Below are 17,215 nucleotides of genomic sequence, written 5' to 3' on the forward strand. Positions count from 1 at the left end.
GAATACATGTCCGAGGCTATTAAAAGCATGTCGAGTACCATATTTATCTTTCCAGCCAATTTCTTAAAGTTCTTCCTCAAGTACCTCGACTGCGCAAAGCCTTGTGGGAATAAAAGTCTAAAACAAGTACGGTTACCGTAACGAGCACCGTGTGTGGCGAAACCTAGCAGATGAGCAAGTACCACGCAACTAGTCCAAGTCCAACTGGAAAATCCAGCAAAAAATCTAGCCTCGTGTGATTCAGACATAACAAGAACTTTAACAAATAAACTTGAGTTTCGAGAACGTTACACCACGTCACTGAATTACAAATGGCTGTTGTGACAAGGAAAATCTACAAAGTTTTAGAAATAGTTTATTATCAGTCTTATATTCAAGAGTGTACAATGTATAGTAATACTTAAAAAAAGAAGAAAGAAACAATCACTCCTTCTCTTCATATGTGCAGATCACATGTTGCACTCCTTTGCATCTTCATGCAGTCACTTTCACAGTCCTGCAAGAGAGATATAAAGATAGAAGACGAGATTATACACACACATGTACAGCATACATAAATAATATTCCTACAATTACAAAAGAGTGGCGACGATTGGGTTCCAAAACCCGGGGGGGTGCCAAAACTGAGAGAGCAAAACCAGAATATTTCCCTTTGCAGATAAGGTTTAGCGTAGGGCGGGGGCAAAAGTGGCGAAAAGTGTGTGTGGGGTGGGGGGCAACTGCCCCACAAATGTCAACCTCTCGCCCACGTAGTACAACCTGCGAGTGCAGTAGACTAGCGAGGCTCTGGCGTCTGTGTTCACAGTCGCAATGGGAAAAAAGGGAACATGGGCGAAAGAGATCAGAGACAAACTGTACGAAATTGGACTGGGATGAACCTGGGAAGGGAACACTGCAATTAGTGAATCAAATATTACAGGACATAGACAGGAAGGAAATAATGGAATGCGAAAAAAAATCACTAGATCTCCAAACAAGGTTAATTGATTGAAATAAAAATGTTGGGTGCGTCAGTACTTAGGCTATTCGTACCCGTCACACTATACGGGATCCAGTCCTTTACCATACTAAAATCAACACTTGTCTGAGGACTATACCTACTTAAAAGCTCAGGCTGTAAAGGGGCGCTCAGTCTATCTGTGTGTATAAAGTGAACTTAAAACGTGTGTGTGTGTGGGTGTGTATATTTGTTTTTTCCGGCATAACTCTCGAACGCCTGGAGCAATTTCAACCAAACTTGGTACACATATCACTTGCAATCTGGGAAGAAATACTGTGGGGGTAAGACACCCCTAGGGGTGGAGTGGGAAAGGGTGACATATAAAAATAATCGAGAACCACCGATATTAAATTCCGCACAGACAGACATCCGTGACTCTATGCAATCCGCACAACGATAGTGTTCCTCGGGTTGTCTAACATTCAGGCTGTGTTGCGAATGGAATCCATTGTTCCAATGCGGTTCAACTCAAAGTTTATCACCTATCGGCATTGGGGGGGGGGGGGGAGAGGGAGTGAAAAATAAAATGACACAAACGACCTAGATTAGTGTCGAATCCATAGTTTTCGGAATCGCTAAGCTCATTCACGATCACATTTAAAATTAGTTACATTTTACACTATAGTTAGAATTCATTATTTTCCTGTCTAATACAAGATTGGGATAAATAAATACCTGGGCAACGCCGGGTAATCAGCTAGTTCAAAATAAAAAAAAGATAACAGAATTAATTGAATGCTTAGAAACTATCAAATCCGCTGCTAGAATATACGAAATATAACATTTGGTGGTTGATTATCATAGTCCCCTAACTTGCATAACAAGAAAAAATCAAAAGTCAATCAAGAATAATTACTGTCATTTTTTCGAATTCATCACCTCAAAATGCTTCTAAAAAAATACAACTTTTTCACACACAACTTGCATTGTAGAGTAAGAACTTTGGTAGGGAGCCAAGGTGACGCCAAAGGCCATCGCAAAGGGAATCGAATCTGGTACTCCCATAGACGGGTACACAAGTGTGTGTGTGTGGGGGGGGGGGGTACCTCAAAAATTTTAAAGAGGAAAGGGGATCGAGTAAACCCTTGCTGGATTCGTTTCCTCTAATTTCACGAAAGTTTTGCAGGAATCGAATGGGCGACCAATGCAAATATTATTTATTTTGCCGCAGGGTGTACAAGTGAATAACTGATTTGATAAGTAGGCGTTTATTATATTTATAATTGATTATATTTGGTGTTTAATTCAGCGGCAAAAGCCATCTCTGGAATATCCCTCATACAGGCATGCATCTAGTAACATATTTCGGGGAGTCCGAACCAAGTTTCTCAGAAATAATATATTTAAATTAAAATAATATTAATTACAATACGCAAATTTATTAATATTGTAATGTAATTATTACATGGATAGGTAAAAAGACGTAACCTATAAGAATAGTTATAACAGTTACAGCACGCATTCATTATCTAGCTTAGATTGACACAATTTGTATAAAAACAAGTAGCCTGGCAAGGAAATTTATGTCAAATAGATAAAAAAAATTAATATTAATTGAAAACAAAAAAGAATGTTAAATCTAGTTGACGAAAAGTAAATTTTACATTAATGTTTTATGCATATTATCATTAGTATAGTACCGTAGGAGCGTGCACAAATCTGGTATTGAAGAGGTTTTCTCGGACAATCAGCCAGGTGATTTCCGGTTAGACTTCCGAGCTTTCGAGAGCTAACGCCGCTCTCATCTTCAGGGGTTGAGGTCCTTCGAAGCAGTATGATCCCAATAATTGCATTACAATAAGTTCAGAGGAAATAAATAACCATCGATTATATAATACAACAAAAATGCTAAACATGTAAAAAAAAATGTAAAGTGTTCCCTGTGCTTAGCACCACGCCATGAAGGCGTATAGGGGGTGTGGGGGTAACGCCCCACACTTTCATGATCCGGTCGTGAGTGGGGGTGATGTGATCAGCATCACGCCCCTGACCGCCTTTACCCCCCAGTGTTCTCCCCTAGGTACCCATGTCATTCGACGCTGGGTGGGCGCCGGGGCCGCTTCCAACATTAGAAAAGTTCCCGGATTTGAACCGGCCGGGGATCGAACCCTTCGCCTTAAATTAACCACCGTAGATAAACCTGTTTTTGAATGAATAAGGCGAAACGGGAAATGGCGGAAAAGGACTTTCCTTTTCGCCTTAAATTAACCACTGTAGATAAACCTCTTTTTATGTACCGATAAGGAATAAGGCGAAACCTAATTAAATAAATTTTATTCGAAATTTATTATTATTGTTGTTTATTATGATCATGCTATTCGATCCACAAGCCGAGTGAATATTCAACACAAGTATTTTCCATTATTTCTTTTCCATTTTATAGTTACTACACTGAAAGGCACAGTTATTGTATTTTGTTATTAACTTTTGCAAGTGTCGTTCGTATAAAGTTTATATTGTGCGACCTTATCTAAAATTATATTTTTCTCGAATTCTAAAAACTGTGGAACCACTTATTCTTTGGATGAAATGGCAGCATACGAGAAGATAACCTGGTTCCTGTATTTTTCACTCATTTTTTCGATCTAATGCATTTTAACATTGATTACTTTGTTTGAATATGCTAAAAAAAAATTCTGCTTTTTGGTAACTTGAAATGAACGATGCCAATTTCCAGGGGGGGGGGGGGGTCGACGGCATCGTTCGACGCCCATGGACAGAGCGCTTATCAACAAACAAAAGGCAAATGTAGTTCCAACTTTTAAATTTAGTCAACACATATGCGTTAGACAATCAGTGACGGCGATTAGGGGGGGCTTTGCCACTTTTGCCCCCCACACTATGCTAATTTTTTTTCTACAAAGGGAAATATACTGTCTTTGCCCCCCAGTTTTGGCACCCAATCACCGCCACTGTAGACAATTATAATTTTCGAAACACGTAAAATATTTTCATTTAATTTGATGAAGTGCCGACTGCAGAGCCTACTCCCTCGTGTCTGGGTCCTATATTTTCGCTTCACTGCCTGATGGCCGCGTGCACAAACGCCGATTATTTCGAAGTTCAGATGAACGAGATCAATTTTAATCCACTCTAAATGAATTTGGTTTAAAGATTTGAATTGCACCAACGAAAAACGACGTTCACGAGATTCCGTTCAACTGATCCGAGATTACTTTGTAAGGCTATACCTGATTGGTTGGCTAAAACAAATGACAATCAAGAACCCCACAGAGTAGTGTGATGTGTTAAAGTATCAACGTGTAGGAGAAGAAAGTAATTCGGGCCGCAAACTGATCTGAATTTAAGAAATGCACTGATCAACCTTGTCGATGAGTACAAGGATGTAGTGGAGTGTAAAGAAATAATAATATTAAAACTGACGGCACAAGACAAAAGGATAAGGAGAAAGCATGGAACCTTCTTCTACGGGACTTAAATGCCTTACGAAATGCATTCGATTTTGAGAGAACAGCGTACGCTGAACCTCCCCCGCTCAATAAAGATATATTATTATTATTACTTTTACTGTACTGTGGTAAGTATTTGAATTTTTCATTTCTTAATTCTTATATATTTATATTGTCATGTCGTGTAAATAGCCAGTAACATGTATTTTCGTAAATTTATACAATCATATTTCCAACACCATGTAGCAATATCGTAACATTGCTCTGTTCTAATTTACCTTGCACTTTCACATAATAAATGACATTTATATATGTTTTGTGTTCTTGGATAGAAAGTACAGTATTTAGAAACATTAAGACTTTGCACCACAGAACCACAAATTATTATTATTATTTTGGCAGTATTTAGTTTACTTTACACATTTCTCGAATTATCAGCATTGTACATCCAACATCTCTAGCGTTTGCACGCCCTCCATATCACTTTCCGCTCTTTATATATTAAAAAACAACTGCCTGCAGTCGAAGCGTCAGTATCGTGACCAGGATCACACACCAAAACGGTGGCGAATGGCCGATCAGAAGATAAACTCGTTTTGATGTTCCTAGATTGCGATCAAGTGTTGAACCGTCTTCGTGCAATGGAATTTTCCAGTGATCCTTTCCCGATCCGAGTTTAAAATTTGATCTTCGTTCGTGCACACGGCCATGAATCCACTGATTTTTCCATTTCGGGTCTGACTCAAAACAATGCATAGATTCCTGAGAACAATAATTTGTTCCCAGGGGCGCCGACTTGTCAAAATTATTGGGGGGGGGCCCTCTGATCACTGAAATAAATAAATGAATGACTCATTCTCTCCCTTTTTTGAATCAGGGAAAAATGCGCCCGGGAAAAATGCGCTCTCGCAATAAAAGTGGGAAAAATGCGCCCTCCCAAGAGTAACCACATTAGAAAGTGGGAAAAATGCGCCCAGCACACAATTGAGCGAGTGGCAGCTAAGAAGCGAGCAAGAGAAGGTGACGAATCTATGTCTAAGCTCTACCAGAAAGAAATGGGTCCCTTGTTTAATCAAGGATTCGACCTCGTGGCGGAAGTTCCTGTGTACTCCAGCTTCAAACGCAGCATGAACTATGTGAGGAGGCAGGCACAAGGAGATCGTCGAGACCGAATTCCAGACAGAACATCGTTAATCAGTGTCTGTGGCGCAAAGTTCAAGACGTTGGATTGGTACCGGACTACAAGAATGACGAAGAAGTAAGGCTTCATGTCCGCATGTGCAGTGGTCTGGTAATGATCCCCCGCGAGGACGTTGAAGATGGGTGGCTCCTAATCCATAGTACGCCAGTTGATGTGTGGCACTGTGGAGATGCAAAGCACCGAACGAACAATGCTGTCGAAGGGTTGAACAATAAGCTGCAGGAGAAAGTTCGACTTCATCCCAAATTCTACACCCTTCTGAAGACGCTGAAGCAGGAAGCGGAATACAGCGGATACAAATATGACAGGGCTAGCATCGGTTTGGAAGGAACGAAGAGGATGAACAGATTTACAAAATTTTACATACTTACAAAACAAGCACACCCAAGGACCTTACCAAGTGCCTGAGAAGTCTGGCGTACATCCAAAAAATGGAGGAAAAGATCGTCAACGGAGGTCACAAGAAATGGAAATACAAATGTAAATAAAAACTTTAATCAAATAAAATAAAAATTACAACATATTAAATAAAAATTACAAAAGTAAAAAAAAAAAAGTATGACGAAGGACATCATCTCCAACTTCTAAACACGCCAGAAAAGAGAGTATTTTTACTGTACTTTTTTTTTTAAAAAAAAATATCTTTCCTGACAGTCCCAAACCTGTGTTAAATGTGAGGGGAAGCTACGTCAAGGTTGTTTTAATCAACCTATTATCATATTGGTGAAGGTCGTGTGTGCTGGGCGCATTTTTCCCACTATTCACTGTGGTTACTCTTGGGAGGGCGCATTTTTCCCACTTTTATTGCGAGAGCGCAATTTTCCCGGGCGCATTTCAGAGTTCGGAATCTCATAAAAGGCCACGAATTCCTCAAAAATATCAAAATTTTTATTCACAGTTCTAATGAAGAATATTAATTGTCCACGGATGGATATGTCAGAAGTTTCGTCAACCATAAAAGCAAAATATTCCCGACTTTTAATATCTGCTACCACGGAGCGCAAAACAGATCTCCCTAATATATCAATGATATCGTTCTGAATGTCATGTGAGAACCATTTGTCGCCCACACGTCCCATCAACTCTCCTAGTTCATGCACATCGTCTTTTGAAACTCTTTTTAGTAAAAATTTAAACAATACTCATAATTACAGTAATAAGTCATGTGTTTTGCTGTCTCTGGTCATAGCCTCCCCAAAGTTGATGGTTTAGCGGTCTCAGACCCCCAAATTGATGGTCTAGAACATTTCAAATGTGTATTTAAAGTTAAGTTCATGTGGCACAATTCAGAGTAAACTTTACAAGAGAAGCAAAGTAATACATTAGATCCTCTAAAGCAAAATTATTTTGGGGCTCTGCCCCCACATCGTTAATATTGGGGGGGTCTCGAGCCCCCCCCCCCCAAGCCCCATGGAGTCGGCGCCTATGTTTGTTCCCTATCTCATGTTGAAACCAGAAGCCATACAATGATTGTCGCATTTTACACTGCCTCTACACCTTTGAAATCCATTTATTCTTTTCAAAACCGAAAGTGCAGTCCACGCCCGTACAAAGGAAGCATAGAAATGTAAACATCCGGTGAATAGCCCCACATGTGCCGCCCCTTCGAAAATCGTGGTCACGCCACTGCTCGCAATGAGTTTTCCCCATAACAAAGTCAGAGATTACAGGCATGAGGCAATTGTGACGTAATAAATGCTCTTTCTATACTTTCTATGTATTGAGACTCTGGCCGCGTTAAAAGCACTATTTTACGTAGCTAATCCTCGCGACAAGATAAAGAGAAAAGCGCCACAGGTCACGTGATCCTACAACGATTCTCGCAGAAGGAAGTAATGCCGCCAGCTTTGTTCCCTCGTAGTTACACTGTTGCCATCTATGTTCTAGAAATATGTCCACGGTGACGGTCATAATACAGGGTCTTCGAGCATGAATGGTGGGGTTCCATGAAGTCTCTGTGAAGTATGTATTATTTGTAATGGATTGTCAGTGCTTTTGTTTTATTCAGTCATTCAAAAAATATAACAAAAAACATTAGTAAGTTTCAACATGCGCGCCATTAACAGTACGTACAACACACGTCATAGCGAGATTCTGGCAAGAACGTCAGGAGTAATACTTGCAATTGCTTGTCAGTTCTTTTCTTGAGGTGGTGAAGATTATCAATTCTTTCACTGTAAACCTCGTTTTTGACATATGGCTTCCCCGATGGCGCAGTGGTAGCGTCGTCGCCTTGTAATCAAGGGGTCCCGGGTGCGATTCCCCGTGGAGGCACATAGTGGTTCGGATCACACTTTAAACTGTAGGTCCAGTCCCGATTAGCCTTACTGTGCATAAAGTGGACTTAAAACACCAACTCACCACCACGCAATCTTCTTGAGCGACTGAATTAAGTAAAAGAACTTTACATCCATTACACATACTACACTGTTGAACTGCGGGATGATGACTGCATGGTGAGCTGCGACATGGTGTCTGCTGGCTGCACGATGCAAAGACCTCATGAAGTCCCACCATTCATTCTCGCAAACCCTGTATTGAGTCAATCATAAATTCAGGGTGGGAAATCCCTGGGGGGGGGGGCTTTCCCCCACCAACAATCTTGCCCTAAAAATTCCGTCCACCAAAAAAATTCGGGGGGGGGGGAAAGAGTTTTTGTTATAAAAACTAAGATAAGCAATTAAATTTTGACTTAAAATATTGCTAAGGATTATCTTTCTCCCTTTCTCTCTATCTCTTTGAAGAGACCATTAATAGCTCTACATAAATAACAATATATGCACAATAAAAGTAAAAAAAAGAATGCAAGACAAATAAGTATGAATATCATTGATTTATATTAATAGAAAACAAAATTTAAAAAAAAAACGCATTAAAACCATTTCAAGCATTTTCTAATTTTTTGACATTTTTAAAAACATTGGGTACTTTATAAATACTTGATGCATATGTATATGTATATGTATATATATATATATTGTGTGTGTGTGTTAATTCCTTTACATATATTTAATAACATATATATATATTGAAGTGTGACTCAGTACAGTACAGTACAATATATATATTTAGTAATTTACTTTTATATATAACAACAAAATAAATAAAAACCATATAATAATACAAACACACACACCAAGATATTATTCTCCCCACCAGACTTCAATGATGTTGCACCCTGATCATAATTTATTCAGTGTTTCTAAACGGAGAGGGTGGGTGGTTTGAGATCTAAAGTGATAATCTTGTACCTCCCCGATGGGATGGCATAATGGTAAGGTTGTCGCCTTGTAATAAAGGGGGTAGAGGGTTCTATACCCTGTGGAAGCACACAGTGGTTCGGATCCCAGTTTAAACTGTATGCCCAGCCCCGATTAGCCTATCTGTTCACAAAGTACACTTAAAACAAAAACTCAAAACTATCTGTCAGTAATTTGTCAATTATTACAAGGGCATTGCAGGAACATGATAACTTCAAACTAAATTAGTGGCTACAGCGGGATAGTGCACACTTTTCCGGTTTTATCAGTGGTATCTGATAAGCCGTTGACAAGCTGTCACAATGTACAGGATTGCGCACAAAAAAATGAGGCGATGTTGTCAGATGTAAAATGTTCTCAAGCCGTTCTCACTTCTGTTGTTTGATTGATTGATTGAGTTGATGTTTTAAGTCCACTTTATGCACAGTAAGGCTAATTGGGACTGGACCTACAGTTTAAAGTGGGTTCCGAACCACTATGTGCCTCTACCGGGAATCGAACCCGGGACCCCTTGATTACAAGGCGACGTCACTACCACTGCGCCATCGGGGAGGCCTCACTTCTGTTGTGTTTTAACCTAACATAACATAATTTCTCTCTCTCTTCTTGTCTAAAGAAAAAAAAATATTTTTTTTTCAGTGGCAACGTGAGATCAAAATCTGTCGCAAAACAGGTCAGTGAGATTTGTGCGCAATTCGGTTGAGGCGAAATTAGTGTTTTTCAGAGGGAAAAACTATTATGGGTGAAATACGCGTGACCACCCTGAAAAAAAAATACTTGATTGCTCCTACCTGGAAAATATCCTGCGGACACCCATATTTATGGGCAAAATTTGCATCAGACAGACACTTGAAAAAAAGTGGGAATATAATCAAAATGTCCATCAGCTATTCATTGATTTCAAAAAAACATATGATTCGGTCAAAAGAGATAAATTATATAATATATTAGTAGAGTTTGGAATACCTAAGAAGCTTGTTAGTATGATAAATATATGCACCAGTGAAACAGAAAGTAAAATTCGTGTGGGTATTAATATGTCTGACAAATTTACAATTCATGATGGGTTAAAACAAGGAGATGCATTATCTCCATTGCTCTTTAATTTTGCCTTAGAATATGCTGTAAGGAAGGTAAAAGAAACTAAAGAAGGACTAAAATTAAATGGTGTGACTCAGTTGTTAGCATATGCAGATGATGTAGACTTACTGGGGGATGATGTGAATACAATTAAGAATAATGCTAAAATATTTTTCAAAACTGCTAAAGAGATAGGTTTGGAAGTTAACAAGGAGAAAACTAAATATATGCTTACAGGCCGAAACCAAGTGTTAGGTAATAATCAAAATCTAATTATTGATAACAACTCGTTTGAACCAGTTTCCAAATTCAAATACTTAGGAGTAATATTAACAAATGAAAATTATATTAAAGAGAAAATAAAAAGTAGGCTTAATTCAGGAAATGCATGTTACTTCTCTCTTCATAAACTTTTGTCTTCTCGTTTAATACCTAAGAAACTAAAAGTTAAAATATACAAAACAGTAATTTTGCCTGTAGTATTATATGGATGTGAAACTTGGTCCCTTACATTGAAAGAGGAACTTAAATTGAGAGTATTTGAAAATAAGATCCTTAGGAAAATATTTGGACCTAAAAGGGATGAGGAGACAGGTGAGTGGAGGAGGTTACATAATTTAGAACTACATAATTTGTATTCATGTCCAGATATTACTAAAATAATTAAATCAAGAAGACTTAGGTGGGCAGGCCATGTGGCACGAATGGGAGAGGAAAGAGGAGTTTACAGGATTCTTGTTGGGAAACCTGATGGTAAGAGACCTGTAGGAAGGCCAAGACGAAGATGGAGGGACAACGTTGAGATGGACCTAAGGGAAATCGGTAGGGATGGAAAAGAGTATATAGAACTTGCTCAAGATAGGGAAAGATGGAAGGCCTGTGTTGCTGCAGCCATGAACCTTCGGGTTTAAGAAGGCTAGGGAGTTAGTTAGTTAGTAGTTAGTAAATGTTCTTCCATTTAGTTAAATTTATATCGAAATGGATAATTGATTGATTGATTTATATGGTTTATTTTACTTCACATTTCTGCCAATTTTGGCTAATCGCGAAGATGAGGATGTGTGATGAAAGAACACACAAATAAATCCCGCCCAAGCCGGGATTCGAACCCAGGTCCTCTGGTCGGTGTCGTAGTGCGATGTGCATGGAGGCCGGTTCGAAACGGATAAGATATGAGTGTTCAATAAACGCATGCATTTGCATATAGATCTAAATCTAATTATTACCTGATGACTACTACTGAATTTTATACCAAAGATCTCCCCCACCCCCTGCTCCAACAAAATGCCTAGCGACACTTATGGACCAAAAATCAACATATAATGTCGGACAATAATAATCACAGGCGCATCTAGAACTTTTTCTTTGGAGGAGAACAGAATATAAATAATATCTCGTGGCGCAACAGCCTGTGAGGGCCTGAGTCTACCTACCAACTGCCGGCATCACCGAGATGGGAAATCATCCAGGCAGTTACGGGGTGACGTGTGGTCAGCACGACGAACACCCAGTCATTGTTGGATGGGCGTCAAAAATCTATCTTGCTCGGGCAAATTTTTTTATCTTGAAACGCCGCTTGCGATAATGTAGACCAAAAATGTAACTATATTCAGATAATTTTTAATATATCCCCATCTTTAACAAAAATTGTAAAATCCCGCTTATTATTATAATATTAAACAGTGGCGTATTCTGAAATTTGATCCGGTTTACCGCAACCACTCTTATTTATCGTATATATTTATTATATACCCAATATATATTATATTAAATATAATATGAATAAAACATGAATGCAGGCATGCAAATAATATAAACACAGAAGTCGGACAACCTCAACATTTCCTGCAATTTCTATATTTCTCATACAATTTCTCTTTTTACCTAAATTTGGACCTGGATTTCCCTTGATGTAGCAACACTGCTTCTGCCAAGCGCGGCACAGAAAGCAGAAAGGAAGCTTTCCTCCCGTTAACGTTCTTTCCAGCGGTGGAACCTCTTTACAAGGGCGCCGCATAGGGGAGTGCACTTGCCCCCCTGAGATATCTGGAAATACTTAATATAATTTGAATAGTGAAATTGTAGCGTGAAAACATGGACGATGGGGTGCCGTGAAAGACAGTAAGGTTAAGTGGCAATGCAAATTATCCTAGTGGTGATGCTCTATGATAATTTTCTTCACTTGGGGAAAGCATCACTCCACGTTTCCCCTTTATATTTTTTAAAGTAATTTAGTTAATGAGCAATTTCCCATATATTAAAGCTAAATCTACATGGAAAAAAGTTGGTTTACCGACAGTAAACGCGGTAACATGGAGAATACGCCACTGTCCATTGATATTAAATTTAATAATATTGATAATTAATTACTTACCAAGCTCGTGTTACAGGGAGGTAAACTCCGATGCCAATTCTGGGATTACTTCACAGATGTTCTTGATCACAGACTCGAAGAAGTTCAATTTGTCCTTTTCTTCAAACAAAACATCCGATTCCACTGCAAGCAGCGCCACGTTCGTGGAACGGGCTTGGCCGGAGTTACTCACGGAATACGTTTTGATTCTTTGAAATCTTTCGCGGCTGGATTCAGGGTTGCCAGGACGCAAGGGAATGACGTGCGTCACTGTTAACAACATGTACAGCTGCTTCATCACCATGGGGAGATCGGTGCGGACGAAATACTTCATCAATGCTTCTTGGGATTTGTTCCGGAACTCCTTGTTGGCGTACGCGACGTTCAGTTCGTTCTTTAGCCTGGTCTCATCGAAACGGTTCCCGTACGTGTAGAAGAGTGAGTTAAAGTCGACTTCCTCAACGCTGGTTTTGTCCTTAGTGAACTTCTTGCTGTCGACTAGGTTCACGAAACTCAGTCTGTCGTAGTTCTTGAGCCTCGTTGTGACCTGGTACAGAACGCCGTCCAGTATCTTCTTGTGCAGAGCCTTGTAGCGAGTCATGGGGTTATCCGGCTCGCTGGACAGCGGATCGCGTACCCTCATCCTCTTTCTAGGCGGCCCGACGTCGTTCACCGTCTCAGCGTACACAGAATCGAAAACTTCGTGCAAGTCTCCCAAAGCTTTGGTCGCTCTCGTGAAGGTCAGTTGGAAGGCTTCGAAGTCACGGATTTCGGCTCCCAGACACTCCATCAGGTTGTTCAAGCGCCTGAAGATGTTGTTGAACACACAGAGGAGAAAGCAGAACTCGAAATCTTCAATGAGGCTCGAGTTACCTTGCACCAACTGCAGTATCTGGGACTCTACCTCATCGGGGAAGTCGACCAACTCGTTGAAAACCACGCGCAGCCATTCCCTGTTGACGTAAACCGTTCGCACGATGTTGGTTCCGAAGTCCCACCCGGTCGGGTTGCCGTTCGGTATTTGAGGCAAATGGCGACGGATAAAGTCCTTCAAGAAAGCCGTGCGATTCGCGTCGCCCTTGAAAAAGTCACCGACATTTCGCAAGGACGAGAAGAACACTCGACACTCGGGAATGGAGCATAATGCTTGCGAGAGAACATCCTTCATATCGAAGCCAGCGTAATGCACCAGAATGCACTCTTCGAACTCCTTCCTAACTAGTGACTGCACCTCGTATAAATCTGGGGAGACCAAGATGGCGCCGTCGTAGCTTTGGGACGCCAGTCTGCCGTTACAGTTGAAGGTCTTGGCATGCTTGACGAACAGGGACGCCACTTTCTCGGGAGTTCTGTCGTCTTCGACCGTCACAAAACCAACGAACCTTTCGAACAGCTGTCCTTCAAACACATACCGATAGACAACACCGTACTGTGGTTGCCTTGAAGAATCGGCAACCTCGCAAACCACCATGGACGCGAAGGAGGACGTCTTGATTTGCGACTGGAAATCTGACAACAGCGCATTGGCAATGGAATCCACCAAAACGTCAGCAACTTCTTCCAGGAACTTGGAGTTTGTTTTCAGATTGGTGTGCAGCAAAGGGTCGAGTTTCGATGTGTACAGCAACAGTTCTTGATACAGCCCCTTTCCACTGTTCAACTCGGCCTCGTCAACAGGTAGCTTCTGTTTGGTGAGGAAGAGAACAGCGTCGATAAGCAGCTTGATCAGTTTGCGATTGTTGAGCACCCTTTCGTTATGGGCTGAAATGTCCACGTTGGAAACGACAGCGGAGCGCTTCACCCAGCGCTCCGTGAAATCGACCAGGCAAACGGCTGCCCTGATGTGCGCCATGGAGATTTCATGAACGCGCACCGCCTTGTGCAAGCCACCGAGGTTGCAGTGTCCCGTGTTCGTCCACGAGCTGTTCCTGTTCTCGGAAAAGAGCAAGCAGGACCAGCAAAAGAGCTTGTTCCTTTCGGTGCACCCTGTCAGCCAGTGGTACTTCCGGTACGTGGCCAGGGTGAAGTGGCGGGTGAAGTTATCGTTCTTCTGCACGAGGTTCGGCATCTCTAGCGTTGGTCTCCCACGTGACACGATCGCCACCTTTTCTTCGTGACTTCTCGATGAGAATGGCTTCTCTAGCAGGTCGGATATTATGTTGTCTTCTTCTTCATACTCCTCAGGAGACATTGCCGCACCAGAAAACTCAAAGGAGTTATCGCCGTCCCCCATAACGAAACTTAAAGAACAACAAAAAATTTCCGCACGGACCACCACCGCGCCGCGACCAAGCCAAGCTATGCGAGCCCAGCTTGTCGGGAGGAGGTACGTACTTGTGACGTTAGGCGTGACGTCATCCCTACTGACTGGCGGATAGCCCCGCTCGCATCCCACAAAGGTTTTCAAGAAAAACAGCCTGAACTTTAGGAAGGGTAGAAGAAGCTTTTTCTCCCCCTTCGACCAAATTCCGAAACCTGTTCAGATCTCGCATACCTTCCCCTAGCATATCCCCAGTGTTGCCATATCAAGTGAAAATTTACTGACGCGGGGAAATTCAGATACATTTTAAGTGAAAAGGGGAATTTCACAATATGGGTCTCGTATATCATGTCCTACCTTTTTTACAGCAAGAAGACTGTTATAAATGTGACGTAGCTAAAGATTGAATTGTTGTTTTAAGTCCACTTTATGCACAGAAATGCTAATCGGGACTAAAACTACAGTGGGATCCGAACCACTATGCAATGTGCCTCGCGTTGATTACAAGGCGGCGACTTTACCACTAAGCTATCTGGGAGGCCTCATCAAAACATAACGCGATTGTTTCTTCAGAGATTTCAAATATGTTACAATGTCAAATGCCTTGTCTACACTTCTCAAAATTCAGACAATAAAATAATATATTCGCATAACAACTATATTAGAAGATAAAGATTGTGTTATAAAAGCATGAAATTGTAACAAAATTATAACTGTTTTTCTTTTAACACGAGTGGGACGTAGCTAAATGGCTAAAACAAAATAAATAATAAGTGTGGTGAATGGAAGTATATTGTCTTTCTTTCTACAACAGTTACTTCAATGGGGATTGAAACAACAATTAATGAGTTCAACCACGTCCCCATTGCCTTTTAACATTGTTGCAATGACATGGCTCTTAAAAAGTAATATTAAATACTGTCATAAAATTTTGTTATTCCGGATATTTTTTTTTGCAATCTACAATTTTTAATTAATGATTCTCATCTTCTCTTACTCAATTCTCAAGTTTATTTAGTTAATCATACACTTAAGCTTAAGTACGTATGATATTTCCCATACAAATGAATGTGGATCAGCACAAATAATAGTACAGAATTGTTTTTTTGTCGGAGGGAAAACTTGTCCATCGAACATGGGAAAATGTTCCCTTAGGAAGTGGCAACACTGCATACATCCCAAAGAATGCAAGAAAGAAAGAAAACAGCCAAGGCCATCGGAAAGGGAAGAAGGGAAGAGCGGTTGTTGGGGGGAGGGCGACAAGGAGGTTATGGGGCCACCAGTAACCCAGCCCAGAGCTATTTTATACCCCCAAACTTTCTTTAGATTAGGACTAAAGACATTCAAAGTCTCTTTGAAAGACACTTCCAGCGAACAAGTCTAATGGAGCCTGTATATTCACACGTGTACCAACTACACAGGGTTAGACCAAAACGTTGATTGATTTGGTTTATTTTACTTCGCATTTCTGCCATTTTTTGGCTAAGCGCGAAGATGGGGATAATTGATGATATGATGAAACTGATGGAGGGACATTCACAAAGAACACGCATCCTTGGGTCTGGATTCCAACCCGGGACACCTGGCGTCGTAGCGCTATGATAATAATTCAGCCACGGAGGGTTTGAAGACCAAGTAAAAGTTATAATTGGGGCTCGGAAGTTGAAGACCTTTAATTTGCAAAAGAAAGACCTAAAAATATAAAAAAAGGACGTATAAATGTGATCCAAATTAATTAATAACTTCAGTTTTAACATCCCCACCCCCTCCCTCTGCGCTGCACCTTGAGATCTTTGCAGGCGTGTGCTGTCTGGTCGTATACACCGTGCTGAAAGCTTTAAAACAAGAGAAAGTTGCCAACAGCGCGACCTTCCAGACAAGTTACGGATCTTGCACCACCAGTCGTCCAAAAATGTTTCTCTCGTTTCAGTTTCAGGGATCGGTTCAAATATATTTATTTTTCCCTTTTTTTGTATTTCTTTACTACAGAAAGGATGTTTAAGAGGTGATGAACTGATGATGATTCGAATTGAGAATGGGCAGTAAAAACGTAGTCGAAAGAAGGTGAAGTTGCAAAAAAAAAAGCCGTTAAGACCTAAAAAAATAGGCTAAAAAAGGACCAATAAGCCAAAAAAAAGCAAAAAAGGACAAATAAAACCCGCCTTTTTCTGGCCTACAATGACCCAAAATGAACATATATTATGTTGGGCCTCGTCTTCGGACACTGGGGAAAAAAGGATTCTTCCTCAACTTCCGAGCGCTAGTTATAATATATTGGTGTTGCTGCCAATGCTAATTGACATAGAGTTAGGTACAATAAGTAGCATGTCATTATTTGGCAGGGAGCGGATTGTTTACTTTTCTTTTTAATCTTTTAAATTCCTATCGACGTCCGAGGTGGAGTGGTTAGCACAGCGCGCTACGACGCCAGGTGTCCGGTGTTTGAATCTCGGGCTGCATAGGCGTTCTTTGAATAGTTGTTGTGCGTTCAATTTGTGCACAGAAAGGCTAATCGGTTGGTTGAGTTGGTGTTTTAAGTCCACTTTATGCACAGTAAGACTAATCGGGACTGAACCTACAGTTTAAAGTGGCATCCGAACCACTATGTGCATCCACCAGGTATCGAACCTGGGACCCTTTCATTATAAGAT

General features: G+C 40.7%; 1 protein-coding gene across 1 annotated transcript; it reads right to left on the reverse strand.

Moving 5' to 3' along the window:
• Window positions 1–359: 359 nt before the first annotated feature.
• LOC145995969 (zinc finger MYM-type protein 1-like) lies at window positions 360–14,529 on the reverse strand. The gene is made up of 2 exons (XM_083132056.1): window positions 12,326–14,529; window positions 360–496 (listed from the first exon to the last, which is right to left on the reverse strand). The coding sequence occupies exon 1, from the start codon at window positions 14,493–14,495 to the stop codon at window positions 12,336–12,338; it is 2,160 nt and encodes a 719-aa protein (XP_082988182.1). The 5' UTR covers window positions 14,496–14,529; the 3' UTR covers window positions 360–496; window positions 12,326–12,335.
• Between the last annotated feature and the right edge of the window lie 2,686 nt (window positions 14,530–17,215).

This window comes from Lepisma saccharinum, chromosome 12 (genome assembly GCF_977018435.1).
Source record: "Lepisma saccharinum chromosome 12, izLepSacc3.1, whole genome shotgun sequence".
NCBI lineage: Eukaryota > Metazoa > Arthropoda > Insecta > Zygentoma > Lepismatidae > Lepisma > Lepisma saccharinum.

Bases quoted from the DNA above. Each gene is read 5' to 3' on its own strand.
- LOC145995969 (XM_083132056.1), bottom strand. From the start codon at position 14,495: ATGTCTCCTGAGGAGTATGAAGAAGAAGACAACATAATATCCGACCTG.